Here is a 25,393-nt window from a genome sequence, read left to right on the forward strand (position 1 = left end):
AAGAGCAGCCCGTGGAGACAGGGGGGCCTGGCGGAGACATTGAGGGGATGGGAGAGGGCAGGGAAAGGACTGTGAACAGGCATCCTGGGCACAGCCCAGAGGTGCACCCCAATTCTCTAGCTGGGGTAACCCATGCGGAGAAGTCCATACAAGCTGGAAAGCCCAGCACAGTAAGGGACCAACAATCAGAGTCAGCACGGAAAGCAGACAGAGCCATGGTAAGAAAGGGAAGGGTTTTGGGTGACATGGTGTTCCAGAAGAGACAGAAGTGTGGCTCAGAGTAGTTCGTGTCTCTATTACCACTAACAACAACAACCAGTACATTTACGGAGCATTTATGAGCCAGCACTGAGCTAAGCATGGAGTCTTCACAATAAACCGAGGACACAGTTAGAGGTCTATCCTTACATTACAGATGGGGAAGACACAGGAAGGTAGAGTGGCCTTCCCAAGGTCACACTGCTACTCTGTGCCAGTGCCTGGATTCAAACCAGACAGCCTGGCTCCTGCCTGTTTATACTGCTGCCTCTTACCTTCTGGAAGCCTGGGTCTCTGCACATGTAGAACTGGGCCTCTAACTGGGCACCATCCAACTACAAATGCCTGCCTAAGGTATATTTTAATTTGTTTTCTTTCAACAATATTTCATCATTTAGAGACTTTTCTACTAAAATGCAAAATGCTGGTTTGCTCTCATATTTCACAACTTAGATTCAAGGCTCCCCAAACTTCCAAACTTATGGTTTCCAATGAGCACAGCAGGAAGGAGGACAGGTTTTATGCTCAACACCAGACTCCAAAGCAGCTTACGGGATGAACAACTACAAAATTGCCTTTTGGCCCCCATCGCTGACCTCCCTCCCCACTCCAACATCACAGCTCACCCGACAGAGGCCACAACCCCAGTTCCACTCAGCCTATTCCAAAAATAAGCCCGTAGCCTCATCTCCAGCATTTATCAAACTCCTTTGGGTTTTTCCTAGACCTGGTCAGGTTTGGTTAATTCACTGCATTTTGAGGACCCACTCAACTGTATTGTGTTTTGCGAAGATCCCATTAAGAAGGTCACAAAAGAAGACGTGGTATTCAAAAAAAAAAAGCTTGTACATGGCAAGGAACTGAGGAAGAGGTCTGAGGAATGGCTCCAGGTCAACCCCCAAAATCAAAAGCAGTTTTTTTAGCTTGTTTCCAAATAATACTTGTATTTCCAACTGACCTCAGTGGTCACAGGAGCTGAGAAGGAATAGCCTAGATATGGCATTCCTCAAACCCAGTGGGCATAGCTCGAGGTTGCTAGACAATGGGGAAGACTAAGCTAATAACTAGAGACTACAGATAAGAAGGTCCTTGTGACCTCCCCCGAGCAGCTTTGTTCCAACCAAGGAACATTTTTATGCTTCTGATAGCTAGCCTTCCCCTTTTATCAGGAAAGGGTATGCATTTTCAGAATCTAGGGTTTCTCAGCAGGATGACCCGACAACTCTGTGATGGAAAAGGCACTTGCTAGTGTAAAGATAACCCACACCAAGCTTGGTTGGAAAATTGCTTCTAAACAAACACATACACACACCCTATTTTGTTTTCAGCGAAGACACAAATCACAGTGCCCAAGAGCAATCTATTTTTGGTCTGGATTACTAAGATCAATAGATGGACATTTCCCTAAAAGGGCTTTTCTTTATTCAGTTTTGCCACTGGCCACCTCTGCGATTTGAACAAGTCACTGTACCTCTGTGGACCTCAGTTTGCTCGCAGCATTCCCAGCTTTCTCCAGCCCCATCCGCCAAGTGTGACTGGTGATCAAAACACAAGCCCACCCACCCTCTTGGCTCCACAAGGTAAAATCCAAAAAGCTTTTATAATTCATTTCACAGCAAAACCAAATCTGACAAACTCATTGGTGGCAAAACCTGTTCTGATCTGACATGAGGCTATTTATGACCTCTATTCCAGTGAGTTTGCTTGCTGCATAAACATTAATGTGTTTCATTAGACCTCTGAAGGGGGAAATTACATAGGTAGAGTTTTAGCCGTGGGCCCTGAGGGTTTGAGATGGTCACAACACTAGGAGGTGGGTACTATCCTTTTAGAGAAGAGGAATCATGGGTTCAGGGAGGGTATGTCACCTGGCCAAAGGCACACAGTTAAAAACTGGTGAGAGCCTGCATGAAAACCAGGCATGAGCAGCCCCCACATGGCCTCCCAGTACCACTTGAGCAGGATGGATCTCCGAGCTTCTGCAAAACAACCTCCTTTATGAAGTTAATTGTTTAAATGCAGTTTAAATCAATTACATACACCAATATAAGGGGCAAATGCAAAACAAATTCTACAAAACTCAATCATCCCCAAATGACTTCTTTTTTTGGCTACAGAGAGAACCCAAGTCACAGACCTTTTAAGACTATCCCCAACACGGCATTCACGCAGACAAATTTAAAAAGGCTTAAAATGGGGTGCCTGGGTGGCTCAGTCGTTAAGCGTCTGCCTTCGGCTCAGGTTATGGTCCCAGGGTCCTGGGATCGAGCCCCGCATCGGGCTCCCTGCTTGGCGGGAAGCCTGCTTCTCCCTCTCCTGCTCCCCCTGTTTGTGTTCCCTCTCTCACTGTGTCTCTGTCAAATAAATAAATAAAATCTTAAAAAAATAAATAAATAAAACACATCAGCTGGGGATTGCTTGCCCTCTAAAAAATAATTAATTAATTAATTAATTTAAAAAGCTTAAAATGTATGGGGAAAACAAACGAGCTTATATGGAACCAAGAAGACAATGGAAGTCAGTATATAAAGAAATGCTAAACTTTGTCGTGAAACTTCAGGCTCCTGCCAACTTCTGAACAACCCCCAGATAAACAGCTGCTTATAGCCCTCCCCACCCGCCTCCGAAACTGTCACCAGGCGGGGAGGGGACATCCAGATAGGATCTAGTCTACCCACCCGTGACACGAAATCCCTCCCAGGGCATACAGTCACTCGGTTACCATTATTTTGTCCAAGTGCCCCATGATACTGGAGGCCAGAACTCATTCTGGACAGCAAAGACCACTCGGGGAACAGACAGAGGCCTAGATGGCTTCCCCCAGCAAAACGTGCCTACATGAGCAATGCCCAGCTAGGAATCCCTGATTTACAGACGTCTTCGTCTAACAGGTCCCTTGAAAAATGCAGCTGTCCCTGAGATTTCTGCTAATACCCGTGTGAGATCAGCTATATGCCAGGGATGGCAAAATGGAGGGCTCAGGGCAGCGGGAGCACCCCCGGATCTGGAGACAGGCATGAAGAGTGAGAGAGGGAGACAGGGAGGGACCAGTAGCCGAAGATTTCAAAATACTGCCAGAGGCCAAGAAAGTTTCTTCCCTTGCCCAGTACTTGACTGTTAGCTTTTGTTAGAAACTAAAATAACCAAATACTACATGTAAAGCTTGACTGGAAGCTAGCTCAAGATCTTAATCAATAATAAAAATTGCAAAGCGGCCATAAAGTGTATTTTGAGGACAACTGAGGAAACTGGGTTAAGGCAGTATTAGAGAACTTACTGTCTATTTTCTTAGGTATAATGATGGTATTGTGGTTATGTAGAAGGAAGTCCTTAATCCCACAAGAGGCACGGTGGAGGTATTTAGAGAGAAATGTAACCTTGTCTGCAACTTGATTTCAAATAGTCCAGCAAGGAAGTAGGTAGACAGATGGACAGCCAGGCAGATAGGGTGAGCAAGCGGGTCTGGCAAAACGCTGAATCTAAGTGGTCAGTATACAGGGACCCACTTTATGATTCTTTCAACTTTTATATTAAAAGTTCACCAAGTCCCATTTTATCATTTTTTAAATAGCCTTTGTGGGAGCCTAATTATTATTTTTAATGAGAAAATGCGTTTGAATTTCCAACCCAATCACTCAAAAGGAATGTTCGGAGCACAACCCGTCCTTCAGCTTCAGTTTCTTTGTATATGTACCACAGGTGTGGGAAGGGAAGTAATTAGTGTGATCCAGGAAGAAAAGGGACTTTACGTTAGGTTTCAAAAGAAAAACTTAATTTGGCTGGATAAAAAGGGAACAAACATTCTTGGAGGTTGAGGGGCGAAACGGAATCACTCCTGAACCCCAGGTAGCTACCAGAACAAAGGACTGAAACTAGGGGAAGGTCAATATAAATAAAGATACTTAAAAATAATGACGGATACTGTATATATTTAGCATCATAGGTTTCAACTGAAACTAGAAGGGGAAAACTAACTTTGCAGAGTCAGAGAAAGTCCCTAGCATTCTCCACAGTTGTGTTGGATTCACCATTCTGTAAAGGCTACAGAACTCCCTGACCAAACATAATTCCCCAAGGGCGTCAGAAGATTGAACACAGACAACAGCCACAACCCCAGAGCTGCTCCTTGAGAGAGGATTAATTAACTTTAGGATCCCACTGTTTAGAGAAGCCAAGGATCTCAACTTCTGGATGATTCCTGAACCTTCCAGAGTCCTTCAAACAATGGTCTGCATTCAGAAGACAACAGAAGGCTCATCTGACCTGGCCGCACCCCAGACTGGAACAAGGTCAACTTGCCAGTATCCGCCTCGGGACACAGGCCAGGAGGCCACCAACCACAGCTCCAAGGCAGGGAAGGTGGAAGAGCCCCCAGTGGACCCCGAGCTGCAGGGTACCTCTTGGGGTCCTCAGAGAGGGGCGTAAGCGAGGGCGATGCTCAAGGTTCAGGGCTCTGCAGTTCAGACCCCAGCTGAATCCCCCTCCTCCTCTTTTTCTGTCTCCCCATTCCCCTGCCTCTCCTCCATCTTTCACTACTTCCAGTGTCACCAGTGTGGGGATTTTTTAAAATTTAAAAGTCTTTGGCTACTGACAGCACTATCGGTCTTCTGGGGAGGGGCTGGATGGCTGGAGAAGAGGAGTGAGAGACACTTTCATTTTCCCCTTCTGCACCTTTCAAATTGTAAATTATATCCAAACAAGAAAGTAATGGAATTTTTAAAAAGTCGTTTGTTTGAAGTGACCTTAAAGCAACAAAACTTCAGAAATCTAATCTTCACTTTAGATTCTTTGTGACAGGTGGCATATTTTGAAGAATGAGTTGCTACATTAAAATAATCATAATGGCAGCATTTACCGAGTGTTTGCAGCGCGCCAGGCACTGTTCTGGATGCTTCCTGGACAACGTCATTTCATTTCCACAACATCTGTAAGGTGGACTCCTGGGCCCCACACTCTTAGCCGCTGTTTCACGGGGCCTGGAAGAGTGGTGGTGCCTTCAGTTTTATCTAGGGACACAGACCTCACAGTAAACAGGTAGGTTCAACCGTCAGCAGCTGATCACAGAGCTGGGCTGGAGCCCAGGTCCACATCCACCCACTATAATGCCCTTAAGCCCTAAAAAGACTGCCTCTCTCCAAAAGACCCTATTATGTACGATAAATATTGAAATCTGCATTCATCTTTTTTTAATGTAAAAATCTTCTTCACAAAAAATGATTAAAACCAGCTAGAGCAAGATGAAATTTGTAATAAATTCATTTTTTAAAAAAGATCTCAGGGGCACCTGGGTGGCTCAGTCGTTAAGCATCTGCCTTCGGCTCAGGTCATGGTCCCAGGGTCCTGGGATCGAGCCCCGCATCGGGCTCGCTGCTCGGCAGAAAGCCTGCTTCTCCCTTTCCCACTCTCCCTGCTTGTGTTCCCTCTCTCGCTGTCTCTCTCTCTGTTAAATAAATAAATAAAATCTTTAATAAATAAATAAATAAATAAGAAAGAAAGAAAGAAAGATCTCAGCAGCGTAAAATTACCCAATATTAATTTTTCACTGAAAAAGCAAAAGATCACTCTAAAGTATAATGCTGTTTTGCCCTTCCATAAACTGTGAAGGGAAACGAAAATGTTTTCCTCTTGAAAACCATCTTGTTCACAGAGGTATGTTTTCACATTATTACTAAGTATTGTACTTAGAAGCAATTCCATAGTTGACACAGACATAATATGTAACTAATGTGTTAGTTACATGGCATCTACAAGTCTTTCAGAAATAGAAGGGAGAAAGGGACAGAAAGCAAGGGACTCAGGAGGAGGAAAATCTTTGATCATATACATTGCTAGAGACACCATACAAGATATAAAAGTTCCTACCCAAATGACATTTGAAACTTTTACATTCATTATTTTATGGAAACCTCTAATCCCAAGGGGATAACCAAGAGGCTGGATGAGATCCTCATTTTGCAAGTAAATCAGTGGCCTAACATGACATCACTGGGTAGACACAGAAAATTGAGACAGACAGAAGAACCACAACTCACACTTGCTGACACCCTCCCCGCCCCCTTCACTACAAGACACATCACTGGGACACAGAACTGCAATCAAAGTTAGGAAACCCAAATGTGACAAAGAACTCACAAGAAGAGGAGGCGCCTGCGGGGCTCAGTCAGTTAAGCATCTGCCTTCGGCTCAGATCATGGTCTCAAGGTTCCTGGGATCGAGCCCCATGTCTGGCTTCCTGCTCAGTGGGGAGTCTGCTTCTCCCTCTGCCTCTGCCCCTTGCCCTGCTCATGCTCTTTCTCTCTCTCTCTCTCAAATACATAAATAAAACGGTTAAAAAAAAAAAAAAAGAACTCACAGAAAAACCCTGGTTTAAGTCAAACACACTTGTCTCCCCAAGTGGAGGGGAGGGCGTCCTGTTTTTGCACCTCTTCATCCCTCTCACAGTTCTGGAACACAGTGCCGAGCCCCTTAACCATTTGCTACATGGAACCTGTGAAACTGGGAAAGCAGACTCTATCCCCTTCCAGAAGGGCTCCTGGGTAATTGAGTGTCCAGTTTGCCTGTAACTTGATCAGCAGTTTGGTCAAGATGCTATTTGTAGGACAGAATGTCCAGTGTACTTACACACCCATTTGCCAAATACTGACAGTTTTTAAAAAACAAAGATTATTTTCAGAGCTGGATAACTGATATAGCTTGTACTTAACACACTTGTTGGGTAAGCTTTCTGAAAGATGTTAATATACCAGCAAGCCCCTGTGCTCATTGAAATCAACATAAGGTTGCCATTAGCAAAGATTCAAAAGAAGGCCGCAAATAGCACATTCCTAAACCCAGCTTGGGGAATTGGCCCTCAACTAGATTTTCATGGGACTCCGCTACATTCCAAATTGCTAGATCCGTAAAGGGACGATAAATTAGGAGACGCGTTTACATACCCTAAAGAGCCACTGCCCACTTTTCACAAGGTTGCAATTCCTAACAGATCTGTTCGTGTACATTCCTCGCAAGAAGCCAAGCAGGGACAAGGTTAGAAATTATTCAAACTATGGGGGAAAGCTAACGGCAAGTGTCAGGATGAAACCAAATAGGAAGAAGAGGACAAGCCCAGCAGGCCTGTTTCCAGCAGAAACAGCAAGAGCGAGGGTGAGGGAAGGGGGTCCCTTAGGAACCACTGACTCCTCCACCAAGTTCCAGCGAGGGAGTTGGCATAGAGGACCAGGCCTCTGGGATCTAGGTCCCTGGTTTCTGGTACAACCCGCCCCTGCCAGGGTTGGAGTTCAGCCAAGTAGTTTCCATCGTGCAAGCAGAAGACAACACAAACTAACCACGGGGGAAAACAACGGGGTGTTGCTGAGCCGGCTGGAGCTAAGCAAGGGCTTCGAGGAGGAAGACGAGCAGAGGCAGCGAGGCAGAGAGATTGATTCTCCTGTGGTCATCCACTCTATCCCCAACTGGTAAGAGCAGCGGACATTTACTGAGAGCTTATTATGTGCCAGGTGTCTTTACTCCCATTATCTTTTTTCTTTAATTGTCATGATTCTGAGATAGGTGCTATGACCAAACCCATTTTAGAAATGGGGACATGAAAGAACGAAATATTGAAGTCAAGGTCACTCATCTGGGGAATGGCCAGGATCTGAACCAAGGTCTGTGGCAAAGCTGCTCCCTAGAAAGAAGCAAAAGCAGGAACCAGCTTGTTCTCAGCTGCACTGTGTTCATTCAACTTGCTTCTTAGCTCTCTGTGACCCCAGGTAAGTCAATTCACGTCCCTGTGCCTCAGTTTCCCCATCCCTAAAATGCAGATAATAAGAGAATCGTTTCTAAGCATTAAATGAGATGAACTCGGGTTTACCCATCTGCCTAGCACAGAGTAAGTGCCCAGTGAATGTTAGTTTTTTATCGCTGCGTCGATCAACTCAGCCGGGGACACGAAACCGACCCGTAGGAAAAGGCGCGAACCCCAGGAGCCGCACCGGAGGAGGCCGTGTTAAATGCGGGGGACTGAATCACTGCATAAGCCCCGCAGGTGAGGAGCACCTGCCACCACGGGGCTCCCGACGCAGCATCGCGGGGCGCCGCCCCCCCGGGGCCCCCCACGCGGGCCCCGCGCTTGCCTTCCTTCCAGGAACAGGAAGAGGAGCATGATTAAACAGAAAGCTACAAAAAGTCCTCAACACAGGATTTTCCCATTAGTCACACTTGGGCAGGCAGGGTTCCTGCAAGCCAGGCACGTGGCCGGCCTCCTGGGAACACGGGAAGCGGGAAACCACGATGAGTGAATGTGGAGCACCGAGGTCACGACCCGGTTGAAGTCCTCCCATGTGAAGCCTCCCCAAGTGCCGCGAGAGAAAGAGCAAAGCCAAGGGGGGGGCTAGGAGACAAAATACCATCACTTTGCAAAAAGGCAAAGGAGGGAAAGAGTAAACAGAAGTAATTAGGAAAACCCTAGACACAGAGAAGCTGAGTTTAAGGGCAAGACACCATGCGAAGGTCACTAGCACAACACTCAGACAAGAACTCTGAAAACCAGCCCCAAGGCTTAGACCCAAGGAAAAGTACTATTAATAACAGTCACGTATTTATGCATACTCTGTATAAATACCATTCCGAGTATGATAGGGATGAACTCGTTTAACCCTTACAATCACTCTATGAAGGGTGCTATTTGTTTCCGCTCCATTTTGCAGATATGAAAAGTAGAGCACAAAGAGGTCAAGTAACTTCCATCAGGTCACACAGCTGGCAAGCAGCTCAACTAAGATTTTAATCGAGGCAGCCAGGCCCCAGAACACAATACTCTGGGCTCTATGGCCTCTGATGTGTGAGTTAACAGTTCTGATATTAAGTAAAGTTCCACGAAATGGGATAGCTCATCTCTAGTTGAGTTAGAGTCTTAAGTAGAAAATCTATGGGTAATCATTAACTCACCTAATTCAATAATAATCGTAGAATGACAGAATGGTTTTTCTTAGTGAGCCAATCATTGGGAAGGAAAATGCATTTAAATTATTTATATTCTCTAAGTCAATCTATTTTTTTTTTTTTTGGTGTCAAGTACTAAATTCAAAATAAAATTCCTGCTATCATTTATAAAAAGCAAAATCAAAAAGCCATCCTGATCCACATTTAATACTGTTATAATTGTTGATTACTCGGAAATCCTAAACTTCCCTTTGACTTTTAAAACAATAGAAACAATCGTGTGAAGGGACCAGATCTGCCATATCCCTTTGTCTAAAGTTATATCAATTGTAAATGAAAACATTAAGTGAAAAAAATAAATAAAAGCAGGATTTTGAGCTAACATGATCCCAGTTTTATTGCAAAAAAAGATAGCAAAATGTTTACAGTAGTTATCTCTGTGTGGTAAGACTATAAGTTATTTTAATTTTCTTTTTAATGTTTTGTATCTTTTGTCGGTAGAACATGGGAAGTACCTTTTTCTTTTTCTACTCCTTGAATTTTCTAAAATATCTTGACGATAATCACTACAGTTGTCTTTTTAAAACTACAGATAAGGGCGCCTGGGTGGCTCAGTCGTTAAGCACCTGCCTTCAGCTCAGGTCATGATCCCAGGGTCCTGGGATCAAGCCCCACATGGGGCTCCCTACTCGGCGGGAAGCCTGCTTCTCCCTCTCCCACTCCCCCTGCTTGTGTTCCCTCTCTCACTGTGTCTCTCTCTGTCAAATAAATAAATAAAATCTTTAAAAAAAAAACAAACAAAAAAAACTACAGATAAAAAATCAGTAAGAAACCTTCATTACTATTAGTTTGAACCATATGAAACTATTGTCACTATAAGTCAAAAGTAGTCAAATATTGGTGATTTCATAATCAACAGTAATTTTAATTAAATTAATTAAATTAATTAAAAGTAATTAATTAATAGTAATATTAATGCTGTAGAGGTAACCATAATTCTGGAAATCCCCCAGTAAGGAAACTACTCGTAAGTGCAATCCCTAATATTTATATACTAGGTATTTCCACTGACTGGAGGCAGAGACAATGCTATGAAATCTTTGAGTTACACCACAGGACAGAAGGGTCAAAGAAAACCACACAGTGGTATAACTTCTACTTTATTACACTATAAAACACAATGTAAGTTCATAAACAATAAAGCACTGGCCTGATAATTGCTTTTCTTTCCCTCTATATTTCTTTAAATGCCTTCTGAGTCCTTATCTAAATAGTAAACCACCATAATTTCAAAGAGAGTCCTCCAAGCATAACGTTTTAATATCATGAGTTGGTTTTTCCAAACAGGAAAGACTTGACTATTTCATTTTCCAACAACCAATTCTCCATCACCAACTGGGTGTCCTACAATTCAGTTCAGTTCTGATCCCAACCACTGGAGCTAGTCCCAACCCCATAGGTTGAAGGGCTCAGTCCCACAAGACTGCCCCCACTTCAGCCACCGGCTGCAAATGGTGTCCCCAGGCTAACCAACGACAAATTCAGGGATTTCCATGCTCTTCCTCAGGTTCGCCAATTTTCTAGAATAACTCACAGAACTCAAGAAAACTCTAACACTTAGGATTACAGTTTGATTATAAACGATAGGACTCAGGAAGAGCCAAATGAAAGAGACGCACAGGGCAAAGTATGGGGGGCGGGGGCTGTGTGCGGTGCTTCCGTGCTTTCTCTGGACATACCACCCTCCCAGCACATCCCTAAATTCCAAGTTTTTATGGAAGTTTCTCACATAGGCATGATTAAGTCATTGGCCATGGATTAATTCAATCACCAGTCCCTCTTCCTTCCCTGAAATCAGAGGATGGGACTGAAAGTTCCAACCCTTGAATCCTGTTGTTGGTTCCTCTGGCAAACAGCCCTCATCCAGAAGCTATCTAGGGTCCCAAGAGTCATCCATTAGTATAAACTCAGGTATAATAAAGGGCTCATCATGAATAACAAAAGACACTCCTAGCGCTCAAAAAATCCCAAGGGTTTTAGGAGTTCTATGCCAGGAACCAGGGACAAATATGTTTTATTATTCCACACTGACTCCAAGTCTAGAGTCTTTGCTCATTTATATATCAAGATACAGCACTGAACAGCATAGAAAAGATCAACTATTTTATCATATGGTTGAAGCAAAAGAATTCTCTTTCTCTTTGTCTTCCCCCTTCCCACTCCCACCCAGGAACTAAGTCACACCACATCCATTGTCTAGAAACTACCATTTGCATAACATGTAGGTGCCTAACGTGCACTAGTACTTTCAAGCAGATTATTTCCCTCTCCCTAAATCAACTTGGTCACGTTGTTGTAAAAAAACCAAGGGACGGAAGAAAACGGACTTGCCAGAAATGACAAGGAGATGAAGCCCTTAGCCAAGCAGCGTTTTCGAAATCACCCCAGTGCTGATCTGCAGGTTTTATTTAAAGACACTACTCTATACACTGATGGCCGACACGCCTTCCCCCCCACGACCTCAAGGGAAGAGAAAACAATGAGAACCTGACCAACAATAGGGGGAAAGAAACAGAAATGCACAACATTCTTCTGAGAATAAATGCTTAACGATTAAGAATTCAGGAGTCAAGCTGATTTGTACAACGTCAGAGGATTTACTGTAACAGAACACAAATACACAATTAGCTAGCTTTCACCATTAATGAACTTTTCCTGACCCTTACACCATCAAGACTACATGCTGCCCTTACTTCATGATTCCGGTTTCCCAGCACTCCTTAAACTTTGAAAAACTGTTTCTCTCTGGATGTCATAGGTATTAATTAAACCTATACACTATGTGTTGTATTTCTATCACTGACCAAGAACTATGTTATTCATTTTATATGCCAAACAATTCTGAGATGCATAAAGAACAGATAGTCTCCTCAGCCCTGTCCCCACCTCTTGGCCCTCCCCTCCCCCCATCTCTCTGTCTCTGTTTCTGTCTCTCCAAAGCAGCAACTTAGAAACAACAAGAAGGAACAGCAATATCGGCTGCTTTGCTGAGGTACTGGGGCCATGTCTCAAACTCAGGACTTACTGAGCTCAGCCTCTGGGGCTCTGCCATCACATCCCAGTGCCTGGGGGCCCCTTCGGGTCCCCCATCCTCCACTCCACCCAGCCTTAGGCCCCCACTGCCTACACAATAAAGTGCACAGTTTCTGGAGCTCCACAGCCTCATCTCAGCCTCCCGTCTGCAATTTTCACTGAGGAACCCTCCGTTCATACCGGCTCTGCACTGACTTGTCCTGCCCTGCCTCCACACCTTCGCACAGGCTGTTCCTTGTGTTGGCCATGCCGCCCCTCCACTCCCTTTAGGGTCCGCTGACAACACCAGGCTTTTGGCATGTTGAAGTCCCTTCCACCTCTCCTATCAGAAGGCAATTCCCTCTTCTGGGATCCCATACAGCATTTTGTAGTTCTTGGATTGTACCAAACTCATTCTCCATTATTCTACAGTGATTTGTATTCAGAGCTTATCTTTCCCTTCTGAATCTCAAGTCTGCGGAGGACAGAAACCAAGCTTGTTTTGTTCAGTTTTTTTAATTTTACATACCTACACAATACCTAATAGTATCTCAAGTAAGGCCCTTTGTTTTTTCATGAATCGCACACTGCCTGTAGGGAATATCTACCTGTTTCACCTGCAAAGGCTATATTAAGACACGAACTTGGCAATCCTGCGTATGAAATAGATTTTTCCCTCGGAACCCTGCTTCCTGGCTCTATCACCTAGCTTCCAGCAATCTTCAATGCCTCTTGTTTCTAGCCACGCTTGTTTTGTGTTTTGCCTTTAATGGAGGAGGAGGAGGAGGTTGGAAAGAATTGAGGAAGCTGCAAAGGAATTTAAGGCTCCACATGCATACAGCACACACATGCGAAGAAAAATGAAGGAATGCCTGTTCATGAGCCATCTGCCAGTTCACCAATGCCAGGAAATCCCAGGCTGCTGTTTGTATCACGTAGATAATTCACACGATTGTGTTGGAGACTTCCAGCTATGAAGAGCTGTTAGAACGTTTGAAAATTAGCACTGCCGAGTTATATCGTGAGACAGAAAGCCCCGTGAATTCTTCAAGCTTCCACCCCTTACAGGAATGTCACAAAAGCACGTTATGCCTGTATTTAAGCACGGGGGAGGAAGGATGTTGCCGATATTGAAAAGGATTTTTTGTTTGGTTGGTTTTAACTCTACCTATCACGTGACATTTTATGTATGGGTTCTTTATAAATCTTCAACCACTCAGCTAAACTTATCTGGCCTGTTAAGAAGGGTAATGGCATAATTGTCTAATTTGTGTCTTTTTAGGAAACTGAAGTCCATTTTTCCTTAATATCCCCCTTATGCTAAAACTTCTAAAAAATTCATTTATAAACCTAATGACATGTAAACTGAATTACTCCATTCAAAGATTTACTCTTAAAGCAAAAAGGACAATTCCTAAAGAATTCCTTGGAAAACAGCCCATTTTCCACTAAAAAGCAAAACCTGCATTCAATTTCTGATGCCTTCATTTCCTTTAAGTAGATGGGCCTATGGTGAAAAAGTTAAAAAAAAGAAAAAGATTAAATATACAACCTTCCTTTTACCTGTGGTGCTGAGCACACAGTGCATACAATTTCACACAATAATAATAGAGAACATTTGAGAACAAGGAACATCCATTTAGCTGTGGTTTCCCCTCATCTGTGACGTGAGTGAGACATTTCACTTCTCTTCATCTTGGTGAATCCTCAGTAAATGTGTTTTCTCATCTCTGCGAGACCGAGACTACAGCAGCCTGCTTCTCAGAGAACTTGCAAGAATCTGATCAAGCCTTGAAACAGTTGAGCATGTCTTCCACGCTCTGCTGCTCTAAGGACCGCTGGTCAGACAGACACAGTGAGAATAACTGCACAGAATTTAATGTTTAATACCACGGGATGGATGCCACAGGCCTTCATGCACTCTGCGCATCCATTCCCAGGAGATAAAATCAGAGGGAAAACCTAGGGAAGGTTTCTTGGGAGTGCTACCCTTGATCTCAGCTTGAAGGATGGGTATAGACTCTCTCATCCCACCCCCAGCCCCAGGTTAGGTACTTGGGCCACGTGCCAAACATACTAAAGACACTTTATCATTATTGCCTGTTTTACCACCTTCCCAGAGAACCTGCTAGCTCCATAAAGGCACAGACTGAGTCTGTTTTGTTCACATCACTTCATCCCCAGGGCCTTGCGCACGGTAAGGCACTTTACTAACATTTGCTGAATTAATAAATATATCAAAGCACCGTCCCGTGAAACAAAGGCATAAAAGAAAGATATAAAGTATTATGGAACATGACAGACACACATTAATAGATGCCTTTGGTGCCCTGGTTCTAGAAACACAACTGAATTTAGTTCACCTTTGAAAACAGTTTCGTGAATGGATTTGGGTTTTGAAAACTTTTGCTTTGAAAATTTTCATTAACACTTCCAAACATATCAATGTCCTACCATACTTACCCAATGAAGCAGTACTTGCTTACTTTTATCGTCATTCTTTTTTTTCGCAATGACCAGATTTTTGCACCTCAGGCCTGGGGAACAATATGGCCCATAGAAGCTGGCAGACAAAACAGCCTCTTATTAATTTGAGAAGGGACAGAGAGGGGAGACCATAGCTAACATCTGTGGGTGAATACTGGAAAGCCTAACCCTTCACTTTATTGTAAACAAAAAGCCAAGTCAGACACCTGGATTCCAACTCTGGCTTCCTTCCTTCCAGTATTTAAGTGTCTGCTCTGTTCTAGGTCCTGTGCTTGGATCTTAGCCGCGGACAGTGCCCAAGACACATACACAGGCCCTCTCCTCACCAAGCTTAATGGTCTGCTCCCCCACTACAGGCTAATGCTGTTCCTGACTCCCACAGGCCACTGAACTCCTCGGGGCTTGGTTTCCCCATCTGCAAAGAGAGCGGGTTAATTACAAGATGACCACCAAAATCCCCTCTGACTGTAACTAAGGTTTTACAGCTAAAAACACCACAATCGCTCCATAAGTCAGTTAGCCTCAGTCATGCATCTCAAGTCCTGCTTACCCAGATCCAGAGAGCTGGGAAACCAGCATGAGGATCAAGTGCAAATGTAGACCAAGGAGCCTTATCAGAAGCAGCTGAAGTGACTGGGGTCACTTCAATGGAGAGCCAGCTTTAACACAATGGGAAGAGTCCTAGACCGAGTAAAGGAACCTGCTTAAGTCCTGGCTAGGCCAACTTAGTGTCCTCAATTCTAAATAAGCTTTGAGGAGATGGTCAAGATTCCTTCCAGCCCCTAATGCTACAGAATTCTACTTCCTCATTCCAGTATGTGTTTTTCCTAGCACCACCAAGCAATAATTGTATCCTGAGGCTATTTACCTGGATAGAGCATCAGATCCCACAAGTTAAGGGCTCAGTCCTACAAGCCTGCCCATGCCCTCACCTTGGATGGCAATTCCAAGTCCAGGTTGTCACCTTGTGCTTCTGATCCACAGGCTATAAATCAGAGGTTCCCATAACTCCACACTTGGGTGCAATTAATTTGCTGAAGCGGCTCACAACACTGAGAGAAACATTTGACTTACTGGCTCACCGGTTTCTTAGAAAAGATATGACTCTGGAACAACCAGATAGGAGAGACACATATGGTAAGGTATGAGGAAAGGATGTGGAATGTCCACGCTTTCTAAATGCGCTACTCTCCACACACGTCCAGGCATTCACCAACCCAGAAGTTCATCCAGTCTTGTTGTTCAAAAGTTTTTTTAAAGTACTTAATCAGAAGCTCTCCCTGCTAACTCTTCCCCTTCCCAGAGGTTGGTGGGTGAGGCTGAAAGTTCCAATCCTCTAACCACATGACCTTTCAGAGGACCAGCCCCATCCTGAGGCTACCTAGGGTACCACCCTGAGTCCAGAGCATCCCCTCTAAGGGGGCTCCTCATGAATCACAAAAGACACTCCTACCACTTGGGAACTTCTAAGGGTTTGAGGAACTTTGTGCCAGGAACTGGGGGCAAAGACTAAATATATTTCTTATTAAACCACATTCATCATAAGATTTACTTCAATGCAACATTCACTAGTCAGCAATGGTAAGAGGAACAATGATAAGTCCAACCCTGAATAATCACAAAGTATGTCAGGAGGATGATCACATCAAATCCTAGGAGAACACTGTCAAAATTCTGTGACTATACTTTTGGATCGACTGGCTAGAGATAACCAGATAATTGATGAATGAATCTTCCAGAACTCTTCCGAAACAAAGTGTCACATTCTACCCTTATAAAGGCAATGGTTTTTTTCCTTTTGTCTTGCTCTCCTTCCTTGCCTAATTTTGGTAGCCAGTGGCTCAGCCCCACATATCCCATGCATCGCAAGAGAACTCCCTGCCAAGCCCACTCGTCCCTATTCCTCCCCCCTTGAGGCCTCAGGTGCTCCCAACATTGCTTCCTCAACCCCCACCCTGTCCTTACACAACCAGCCTCAGTGGCAGCTGGGAAGCTAGATGAGATAGGGGATGCCTCAGGCAATAGCAGAGGACCTGAAAGGAAAATGCTGGAGCACTTAGGAAGTTTGTCTCACCGGAGAGTGGTGGTAGGTTAGTATTTGGTTCAGGACAAAATAATAATAATATACTTTCTTGGTACTTACTTTGTGCCAAACACTGTGCCATTAACTCTCATGTTTTAGAGCTCATGTAATTGTCACAACAACCCCACATTTTCTCCCTAATACAGATGAGGAAAGTGGTTCAGATTTTTCCCCTCCGTACAACGGCATTTTATTTAGTGGTGGGAATGCATACACACAGGAGCATGCAAACAGAATGACGGGAGGGGAGAGTCAGGAGAGCTGCAGCTGTTTAGAACCCTGGGATGAGCAGGGGTGCCTGGATGGCTCAGCCAGTTACGTGTCTGCCTTCGGCTCAGGTCATGATCCCGGGGTCCTGGGTTCGAGCCCCACATCAGGCTCCCAGCTCAGTGGGGAGCCTGCTTCTCCCTCTCCTCCCAGCTTGTGCTCTCTCTCCCTATCTCTCTCTCTCTCTCTCAAATAAATAAATAAAATCTTAAAAAAAAAAAAAAGAAAGAAAGAAAGAATACTGGGATGAGGAAAGACAAGAAGGTGGGGGCCTTGGGGGATGGCGAAGGCACAACAGAAAACCAGTTGCCCTGAGTTCCACAGTTTGGCAAAAGGATTCTCAAGGTGAGATGACCGGCAGAGAAACTCAGTTTGCCTGGGGTATCTGCCACTTTCTATCCATCCCTCCCTCCCCAAAAAGTCCCTGGGCAGATTCTGGCTTTTTCCCCCTTACAAAGAGAGCCATGTCAGTAACGGGCAGAGGAGAAACGGAGCCCAGCTTCTCCATAAAGTTGCCATTATAGGGGGCATCCATCCCCAAAGCCACTGAGAAAAGAGAAAACCTCAGCTTTGCCCAGGTATCTTTATTTTAGCAGATTCCACACTAGGATACCAAAATAGTGCTTCTTTTCATGAGGTACCACTCATTTGAGGAGTTACTTTTCTCCATAGGATATTTTACTATTTTAAGCAGTTGTACATTTGGCTGCCCACAGACAAGAACAAATGAGTCACGGAGAGGAAATGCAGGACCAAAATCCTTTCCCTGAAAACCTGGAGGTCAGATGTGCCTCGAAATTCAGACTTTGTAGATTCTAGAAAGGTAATGCAATGCATTTAGCACACATTATGTAACACTCCAAAATCAAATTTATTGGGATTACTGCAGCAAAATTTAGTAATATTCGAACCAAGTGAAATGAATACGTACTACAGAATCTTATATTGGTTCTGGTTAGGTTTTACCACCAATGGGGTATGCAAAAAAGCCTCAAAAACTTGGTGTTCAGAGCTTTTCTGACTTCAGAATTGTCCAAAAGGGATTACAGGCATGTGCAAATGGCTCAAATACTAGAAAACATAGTCAACCTACCAGTAATCAAAGATGTACAAATTAGAACAATCAAGGTACCATTCTTTGCCTTATAAATTAGCAAATGTGTTTTTCTGAGACAATGCCAACAGTTTGAAAACTGAGTCCTTCGACACTGCGGTGAGCAGTAAACTGGGACAACCTTCAGACCACCGATGGTGGTGTCATCAATGGCCTCAAAAACACGAATACCTTTGACCCCAACACCGCCTTTCCAAGAACTCCTTTTCCATGGACATCATCGGTATCTAGACAAAGCTTTACACACAGACATTCACTGAAGCAATTCATTTGAGGGGCGCCTGGGTGGCTCAGTCGGTTAAGCGTCTGCCTTCGGCTCGGGTCATGATCCCGGGGTCCTGGGATCGAGCCCCGCATGGGGCTCCCTGCTCAGCGGGAGTCTGCTTCTCCTTCTGCCTCTGCCCCTCCCCCCACTCATGCTCTTTCGCTCTCTCTCAAATAAATAAAATTTTTAAAATTTTCAAAAATACCCTAATTCATTCGAAAATTCAAATTCAATTAAAAATAACTAGCAACGGGCGCCTGGGTGGCTCAGTTGGTTAAGCAACTGCCTTCGGCTCAGGTCATGATCCTGGAGTCCTGGGATCGAGTCCCGCATCGGGCTCCCTGCTCGGCGGGGAGTCTGCTTCTCCCTCTGACCCTCCCCCCTCTCATGTACTCTCTCTCATTCTCGCTCTCTCAAAATACATAAATAAATCTTTAAAAAAAAAAAAATAACTAGCAACAACTGAAATCTAAGACAGAGTCACCAAATCAGTGAATCCATACAATAAAATATTATGCAGCAATTTTTTGAGTAGGTAGGGAAATGGAGAGACTTCACATATAATATTAACGGAAAAACACAGGATCGGGGTGCCTGGGTGGCTCAGTCGGTTAAGCATCTGCCTTCGGCTCAGGTCACGTTCCCAGGGTCCCTGCTCATTGGGAAGCCTGCTTCTCCCTCTCCCTCTGCTGCTCTCCCTGCTTGTGCGCGCTTGCTCTCTCTCTCTCTCAAGTAAATAAATAAAATCTTTAAAAAAAAGAAGAAAAACACAGGATACAAAATTATATTTGCATTATGATCCTATCCAAGCAAAAAAATAGAGAGAAAACTAGAAGGAAATACACTAACAGTGGCGAGTGCCTTGGAGTAACAAGACCAAAGGGTAATTGTTTCCCCTTTAAATCTTTAAATCTTTGGGAGAATTTTCCAAAAGGACCAAGAGCACTGTATTTTAGCTGAAGGGAAATGGAAAAAGAAGGCCTGTCTACATAACTCCCAGTCAATGGCAGCAAATTCACGAATCTGAGGTGCCACTCTGGGCTTTTATAAACATACAATGAACCTTTCTTTGCATAACCACCACCACCTCCAGAATGACAACTTTATAGGACATGTGGTCTACATTTATTAGACAATTTGGCTGACATTTTAAGTCCAGCCTAATGGACACCATGGGAAAGAAATCCAGAAAGAAACAGTACAAAGGATAAGAGATATGCTCACTGGCAGTCGGTAAGGCAGGCAACGATAGGAGCTAGCACATGCCCATTTTATAGGTAAGAAAATAGAGTCATAGACAGCCACACTCCCCGAAGTGGCAGGGGTTCTCCCTGACTTCCACTCCAGGGCTGTCTTGGAGCTTGGTGCTCTTTCCACTCTATCTTGCCATTAGCCTATTACTTGGTGATTCTTTATAAATATCGTCGAATAAAAAGAAATTTCTCACTAGCAAGAAAACCAAAATGATTTACTAATAATAAGAACAGGCTTCAGAAGCTAACAGATCTGACTGAAGGTCAAAATCCAACTTAAATATTTCAGTGACTTTTTCAAGTTAACTTCTCAGATACCCGATTTTCTCATCTATAAACACAGGAATAAAACCACATAGCTGACAGGGTGTTGAAGAATTAAATGATCTGAATACTCAGACCAGAGCCTGCCACAAAACAGGTATAACAAACGCTGCATCCTTCCCCCAAAAAGAGTGAAGTGTCTACAATGAACCAACTCCAAATTCCAAGTTTAGTCCTTGTTGGCACACCAGACTCCTTATTCTCCCTGCTATCAGGAGCCCACCAAATCTTTACCAATTACTGAAGTGCCCTAAAATAATTAGAAACCACTCAACATAACAGTTTTAACCAATGACAATTTAAATCATTTTTTGTCAGTTTTAAATAATTTCTCTTTTGTCTTAACATGTAAGTAAGCTTCAACATCAGAGCCAAATTCTTTAAAAAGTAACAAGGAAATTTTTTTTCTATTGCCTTGGGGCTTTGGCCTGTCTCATTTGAATTCAACTACTGAAATTCCCATATCATCTGTTTGATTAATTTCCTTTAGGGGGGCAAAAGGGGGAGAAGAGAATGAAAGGCACTTCTTAAATTTTTCATTTCCTCTTTAAATTAGATTTGGGCATGGAAGTCTCAGCTACCAGGATGCTTGCTCAAAACATTCTGTCCACTGACTATGTTATTATGTGGCTGCACAGCTTGGCTGCTACCTGGCCAAAGGAGAACCCAGAATTTAATAAAGCTTATCTTTAGCATCAGATGAGGAGTAGGAGGCTGGATGGAAGCCCACAAAACCCGAGGAGAGTGCCATTCTCTCTTCACCAGCCCCCGAACCTTTTCCACCCACTCCTTTCTAGAAGGCCGTGCCCATTGTCTGGTAGAGAAACTAATAAGCCCAAAGGTTGAGTAACCAGAAACCTTAAGGGCATAAATAAGCCAAGAGGTGGAAAATCATCCCTTCTGATGCCTGTGGTATACAGTTTCGAATGTGGCTTTTAAGAGACAGAAGTTAAACGAGATCCTTCTAGCAGGCAGGAAAAGAAAGAGACATTATCACTACCCACTGTGAAGTTATCTGTCCTTTTCTCTGCTTCCCAACTTCTGCTAACCACATGCTTACAATTTTAGGATGTCCGATCTTAGAATTTCAACAAGACTGCTGAGGTTGATTTCTGTTCTATTTTCTCTCTGGGGAGAAGTGGGGTACGGTAGAGAGAATGAACTTTGGAATGAAGCAGGCTAGGTTATCAAAGATACATATAAAGATACACACACACATACACATGCGCTCACCTCCCACTGGTTCTGCTTCTCTGATTGAAGGCTGACTGATACATCAGCTATGTGACTGGGCCAATTATTTAACTGCTCTGGGCCTCAGTTGCCTCATTGTAAATAAGAACTTCATAGGACTCTGAGAAATAAGTGTAGAGAAAGCATATTAATCACCCAATTCAAAGCTTGGCATACAGCAAGCACTCAACGCTGCTGCCTATTTCCTTCTTCCTACTTTCCTAAAACATTACCTACAAACATTAATACCGTCATAGATTCCAAGAGGACCAGATGTTAGCTGGTCAGGACATCTTTTCTTCATACAGGCCTCAAGTCACACTGGCACCTTTGTACTCTTTCCTTTTTAGATACTTTGTTCTTCTTCAATGGTAAACTTTGATCAAAAAACGTAGCTCTGCAATTCGATGAGAACTTTTTTCATCACATACCAAACCTGAGAGCTGAGTGTTGCTCAGAGATCCATCGAAACACAAACTTAACCCAGGAATGGACATCCCTGGCTGATGGCTGATTATATGCATCCAATGCTGATTTTTTAACAATTTTATTCCCAGGTTAAGCTATTCAAATTCTGGGGCAGCTAAGTACGGTCTACAACCCCGAGTGCAATTTGAACCTGATGATGCACCCACTTGTCTCAGCCATGAAACACGGGGTGAAAACCAAAATCTCCCATCCAGTAATACATGTCACTAGCTTCCATTTCCCCAGGAGGGATGACTGAAAAATACGGGTCTGCTAATAAAGGCTCAGGAGACATACTCTCCATCCTGTTGCCTTCCTAACATGTTGTTTTCTGTGAAAAAGTGAAGGCCAAAGTGATAAGCCAGTTTAAACTGTAAGAGATTCGAATCTTCTCAGGAGTAAAGAGCAAGCAATGTATGTGTTTGTATGGAAGAGATAGTCAGGGTTGCAAGGCTTCCAGATGCTTATTATTTGGACGTGAAGAGGAGCCACTCAAGCTTGGAAGAGCTTGCTGATGTAAGATTCCAGGCTGTGGTAACCCCAACTGGCCAAGAAGGTATGCGTTTATTATTATTATTTAACTAGTGCTGTAAAGTGGCAATTAAGAGGGAAACCAGTGGCAAGGAATCCCTGGGGTCTACAGCCGTAAAAACAAGAGTGTAAGACTGGACTTCCGTAAAAGTTACACGTCCTCTTAGATTTCAATTAAAAACTCCTGCTCCAAATTCGTCATTGAAGACAACACTTTTATGGTCTCTGCTGGTGGCTTCCTGCTCTGACCACACAAGGTTCCTTTGTGGTGACAGGAATTGACTCAAAGAAGAAAAAAAAAAATGTAAGTTTGCAAACGCGCCTTCCCTTTTTCCAAGCCTGATTTATCCAGGATATGTGGGGAAGACATCTGAAAGCCCCCAAGAATCCATCAACCACTACAATTAATGAAAACTTGGAAAGGAAAGAAATGGAACTCCCCAAGGTCTTAAAATATAAAACAAAGGTGGGGGGAGCTACGACAGCGCACCCGGTCGCCGGTGTCGATCTTCCGCTCGCGGGGCCTTTGAAGACAAGCGCGGCAAGGGGTCCGCGGGGCTCCAAGGTGCTCAGCCTGGCGGGAAGCGCCCGGACGGAAGCCAAGACCAGGCCCAGTCCCTACACCCCGGACAGCTCAGAGGGGCGGGCTAGGGGTAACAGGTCCTCAGAGGAGCGGGCGAGAGGAGGGAAGGCGGGTCCCGGGCAAGCGGGAAGGGAGGGACGGGAGCCGTCGCCCCGCGGCGCACCCGGCCCGGCCACCCTCCAACAGCCAGATGTTCAGCGTCGGGATCCCGCGGCTCTGCCAGGGCAAGGGCAGCTCAGTGCACAGCGGGGCTGCCGTCCGGACCCCCCGCCTCCTCCCGAGCGCCCAGGCCCGGATGGGACACTCACCCGGGGCCACTAGCGGCGAACTCACGGTGCCTCCCACGAAGACAGCGGCGGCCAGGACCGCGGACCCCGAGAGTTCCCCCGGGGCCATCGCAGCGTTCCTTCGCCCTCCACCCACCGGGCGCCGCGTCCCGGGATCCAGCAGGCAGTGCAGCTCGAGAGCCGGCCGCCGACGGAGTAGCAGGGCTCGGCCCCCGCGCGCTGTGAACCCCGCCCCGTACAGCACCCTCTTCTCCGGCCCCACCCACCCGGCTCGGCCCGGCCTCTCCCCGCCAAACCCCGGGCTCCGCCTGCCCGGGAGCGAGCCCCACCTGTGGCCCCGACCTCGTCCCCGCCCATCGCGGCCTGACCCCGCCTCGCCCCGCGGCGTCCGCTTCCTTCTAAATTCCACCGCTTCTGCGGCCGCCCGGATTAGGCCATGACCCCGCCCCTCCTGTCCCGCCCACCGAGGTCCGACCACACCTCCCTCCGGCAGCCCCGGTCACGCCCACTTCTGCCTGGTCCCGCCTCTTCTCGCCGCGCCCGCTTGGTTTCCCAGTCCGGCTTCGGCGCAGACGCGGGGATTGCGCGGGAGCTAGAGGAGCGGGCAGGTCACCGCGGCTCATCCTGCCCTTCGCTGAGAGCAGACGGGCGGAGGAAGAGGAAGAGAGAGAGCGGGACAGGAAGCTCTAGATGACCTGACTTGACCGTCATCGGAGTGGGCATTAATTCTTTGTTGGCATTTCTATTCAGCTGTCATTCCCCTCCGTGACTGGTCCAGAGAGGGGCGCTGCGCCGTACGTGAAGCTTCACTGTTTGAAAATTGAGGAGTAAAGGCAAATCCTTTAAATTTCTTCCTATCTCCGCTTTCCTTTAAGCTGCTCCTTTTGGGAAATAAACCTATACCTACCTGCAGGAACAAATTGCTTTTTTTTTTTTTTTTAAATCGTGCGCCCACATTGCACTTTGCAAATACTTTCACGAAATAGTTCTTAAGGTACCTCGTCACTTACGATCTCCTTATATCCTCATGTCAGCTCTGTGAGGTGAGTAGTATCCCCATTCCACCGGCCGTTGAGTAAACCCACAGGACACTGTGATAAACTGGAATTAACTCGTCTTCGTGGTGTTTGCTCATTGCTGTGCTCAATGACAACACACACTAAGAGTCAGAAGTGACTTTGAAGTTGAACCATCATGTGCATTGATTAGACAAGAGCCTTTGTGAGTAGTTCCCTCTTTACTGCACTTGAGAGACCCCTGAAGCCAGGTTGTCAGGCCTTCAGTAATGCTCAAGATCACAGGCATGGTGAGGGGGGTGAGGTCTGAGGGTTTTCACAGAATGGGGCTCTTCCTTGGTTTGACTGTCACCTTCCAATTTTCAAAAGAAGACTATTTATCTTCTTGTTGAGTCCTGGAAACATAGACTCTTACAAACACTGGGAATCCCCAGAAGCTTGGGCCACTACAGATAGCTGGGGCTGAAGGATGGGAGCCCCTGCCCTTGGAAGCCAAGGGCGGGCACTGTGGGTCCTGTTCAGTTGTGGGCACATCCTGCAGTCTGGCAGGTGAAGCCGTTTTTTACCACACTAAAAACTGAGAATGGCTGCAGAGGGAAAACGTCCATGTAGGTTTCTAACTTTAAAAAGGAGAGAGTCCTGGGCCTAGAAATTAAACTGTAAACTGTAAGTTGTAGCCAGAACCAGCTATATAATTTGCAGAACCTAGTGTCTAATGAAAATGCAGGGCCTTTTGTTCAAAACTTATTAAGAATTTCAGGATGGCAACAGCAGGTGTTAAAGCAGTTGTGGAGCCCTTCTAAGCATGGAGCCCTGTGTCCAGGCCATATACCCATAAAGCCAGCTCAGGTTTTGGCACTTAGAATGCAGCAAAATGCTTGAACCAAGATATCTATGCAAAATGTAAAATATCATTTGAAAAATTAATCATGTTTCACTCTTTTTTTCACAGATTGAACTTACTAGTAAAAAAACAGGACCTTTTTTGTTAGGTAATCTCTACGCCCAACCTGGGGCTCAAACCCACAGCTCCAAGATCAAGAGTCGCACGCTCCACCGGCACCCCAAGACAGGGCCATTTTAAACAACATATTTGAATTGGATGTCTACTCATGGCTCTCCAGAAATAAAAATACAACCCTGTAATTAAAGCTGGATGAAACCTTAGTAACCATCTATCAAGCCCCTTACTTTAGAGATGAGAGATAGTTAAGTGACTTGCCAGATACC

At 45.0% G+C, this 25,393-nt stretch overlaps 1 protein-coding gene across 3 annotated transcripts in view; it reads right to left on the reverse strand.

Annotated features, from left to right (window-relative positions):
* The window catches only part of RELL1 (RELT like 1), a 63,194-nt gene extending 39,813 nt beyond the window's left edge, over nt 1–23,381 (reverse strand). Inside the window, exons 1-2 of one of the 3 annotated variants that reach the window (XM_064584363.1) lie at nt 23,169–23,362; nt 21,279–21,399 (exon numbers count right to left, since the gene is read on the reverse strand). Coding sequence is in view for 1 of the 3 variants with exons in the window: in XM_045881338.3 (XP_045737294.1) it covers nt 23,169–23,256 (88 nt within the window). In the remaining 2 variants the exon portion in view is untranslated. Of the gene's footprint in view, nt 1–6,390; nt 6,571–21,278; nt 21,400–23,168 lie in introns of those variants that run through there. The other 2 variants (XM_045881338.3, XM_045881340.3) reach the window with 2 other exon arrangements.
* Between the last annotated feature and the right edge of the window lie 2,012 nt (nt 23,382–25,393).

This window comes from Mirounga angustirostris, unplaced genomic scaffold (genome assembly GCF_029215605.1).
Source record: "Mirounga angustirostris isolate CCGP_5_RB_7025 unplaced genomic scaffold, mMirAng1.0.hap1 SCAF_2, whole genome shotgun sequence".
Lineage (NCBI taxonomy): Eukaryota > Metazoa > Chordata > Mammalia > Carnivora > Phocidae > Mirounga > Mirounga angustirostris.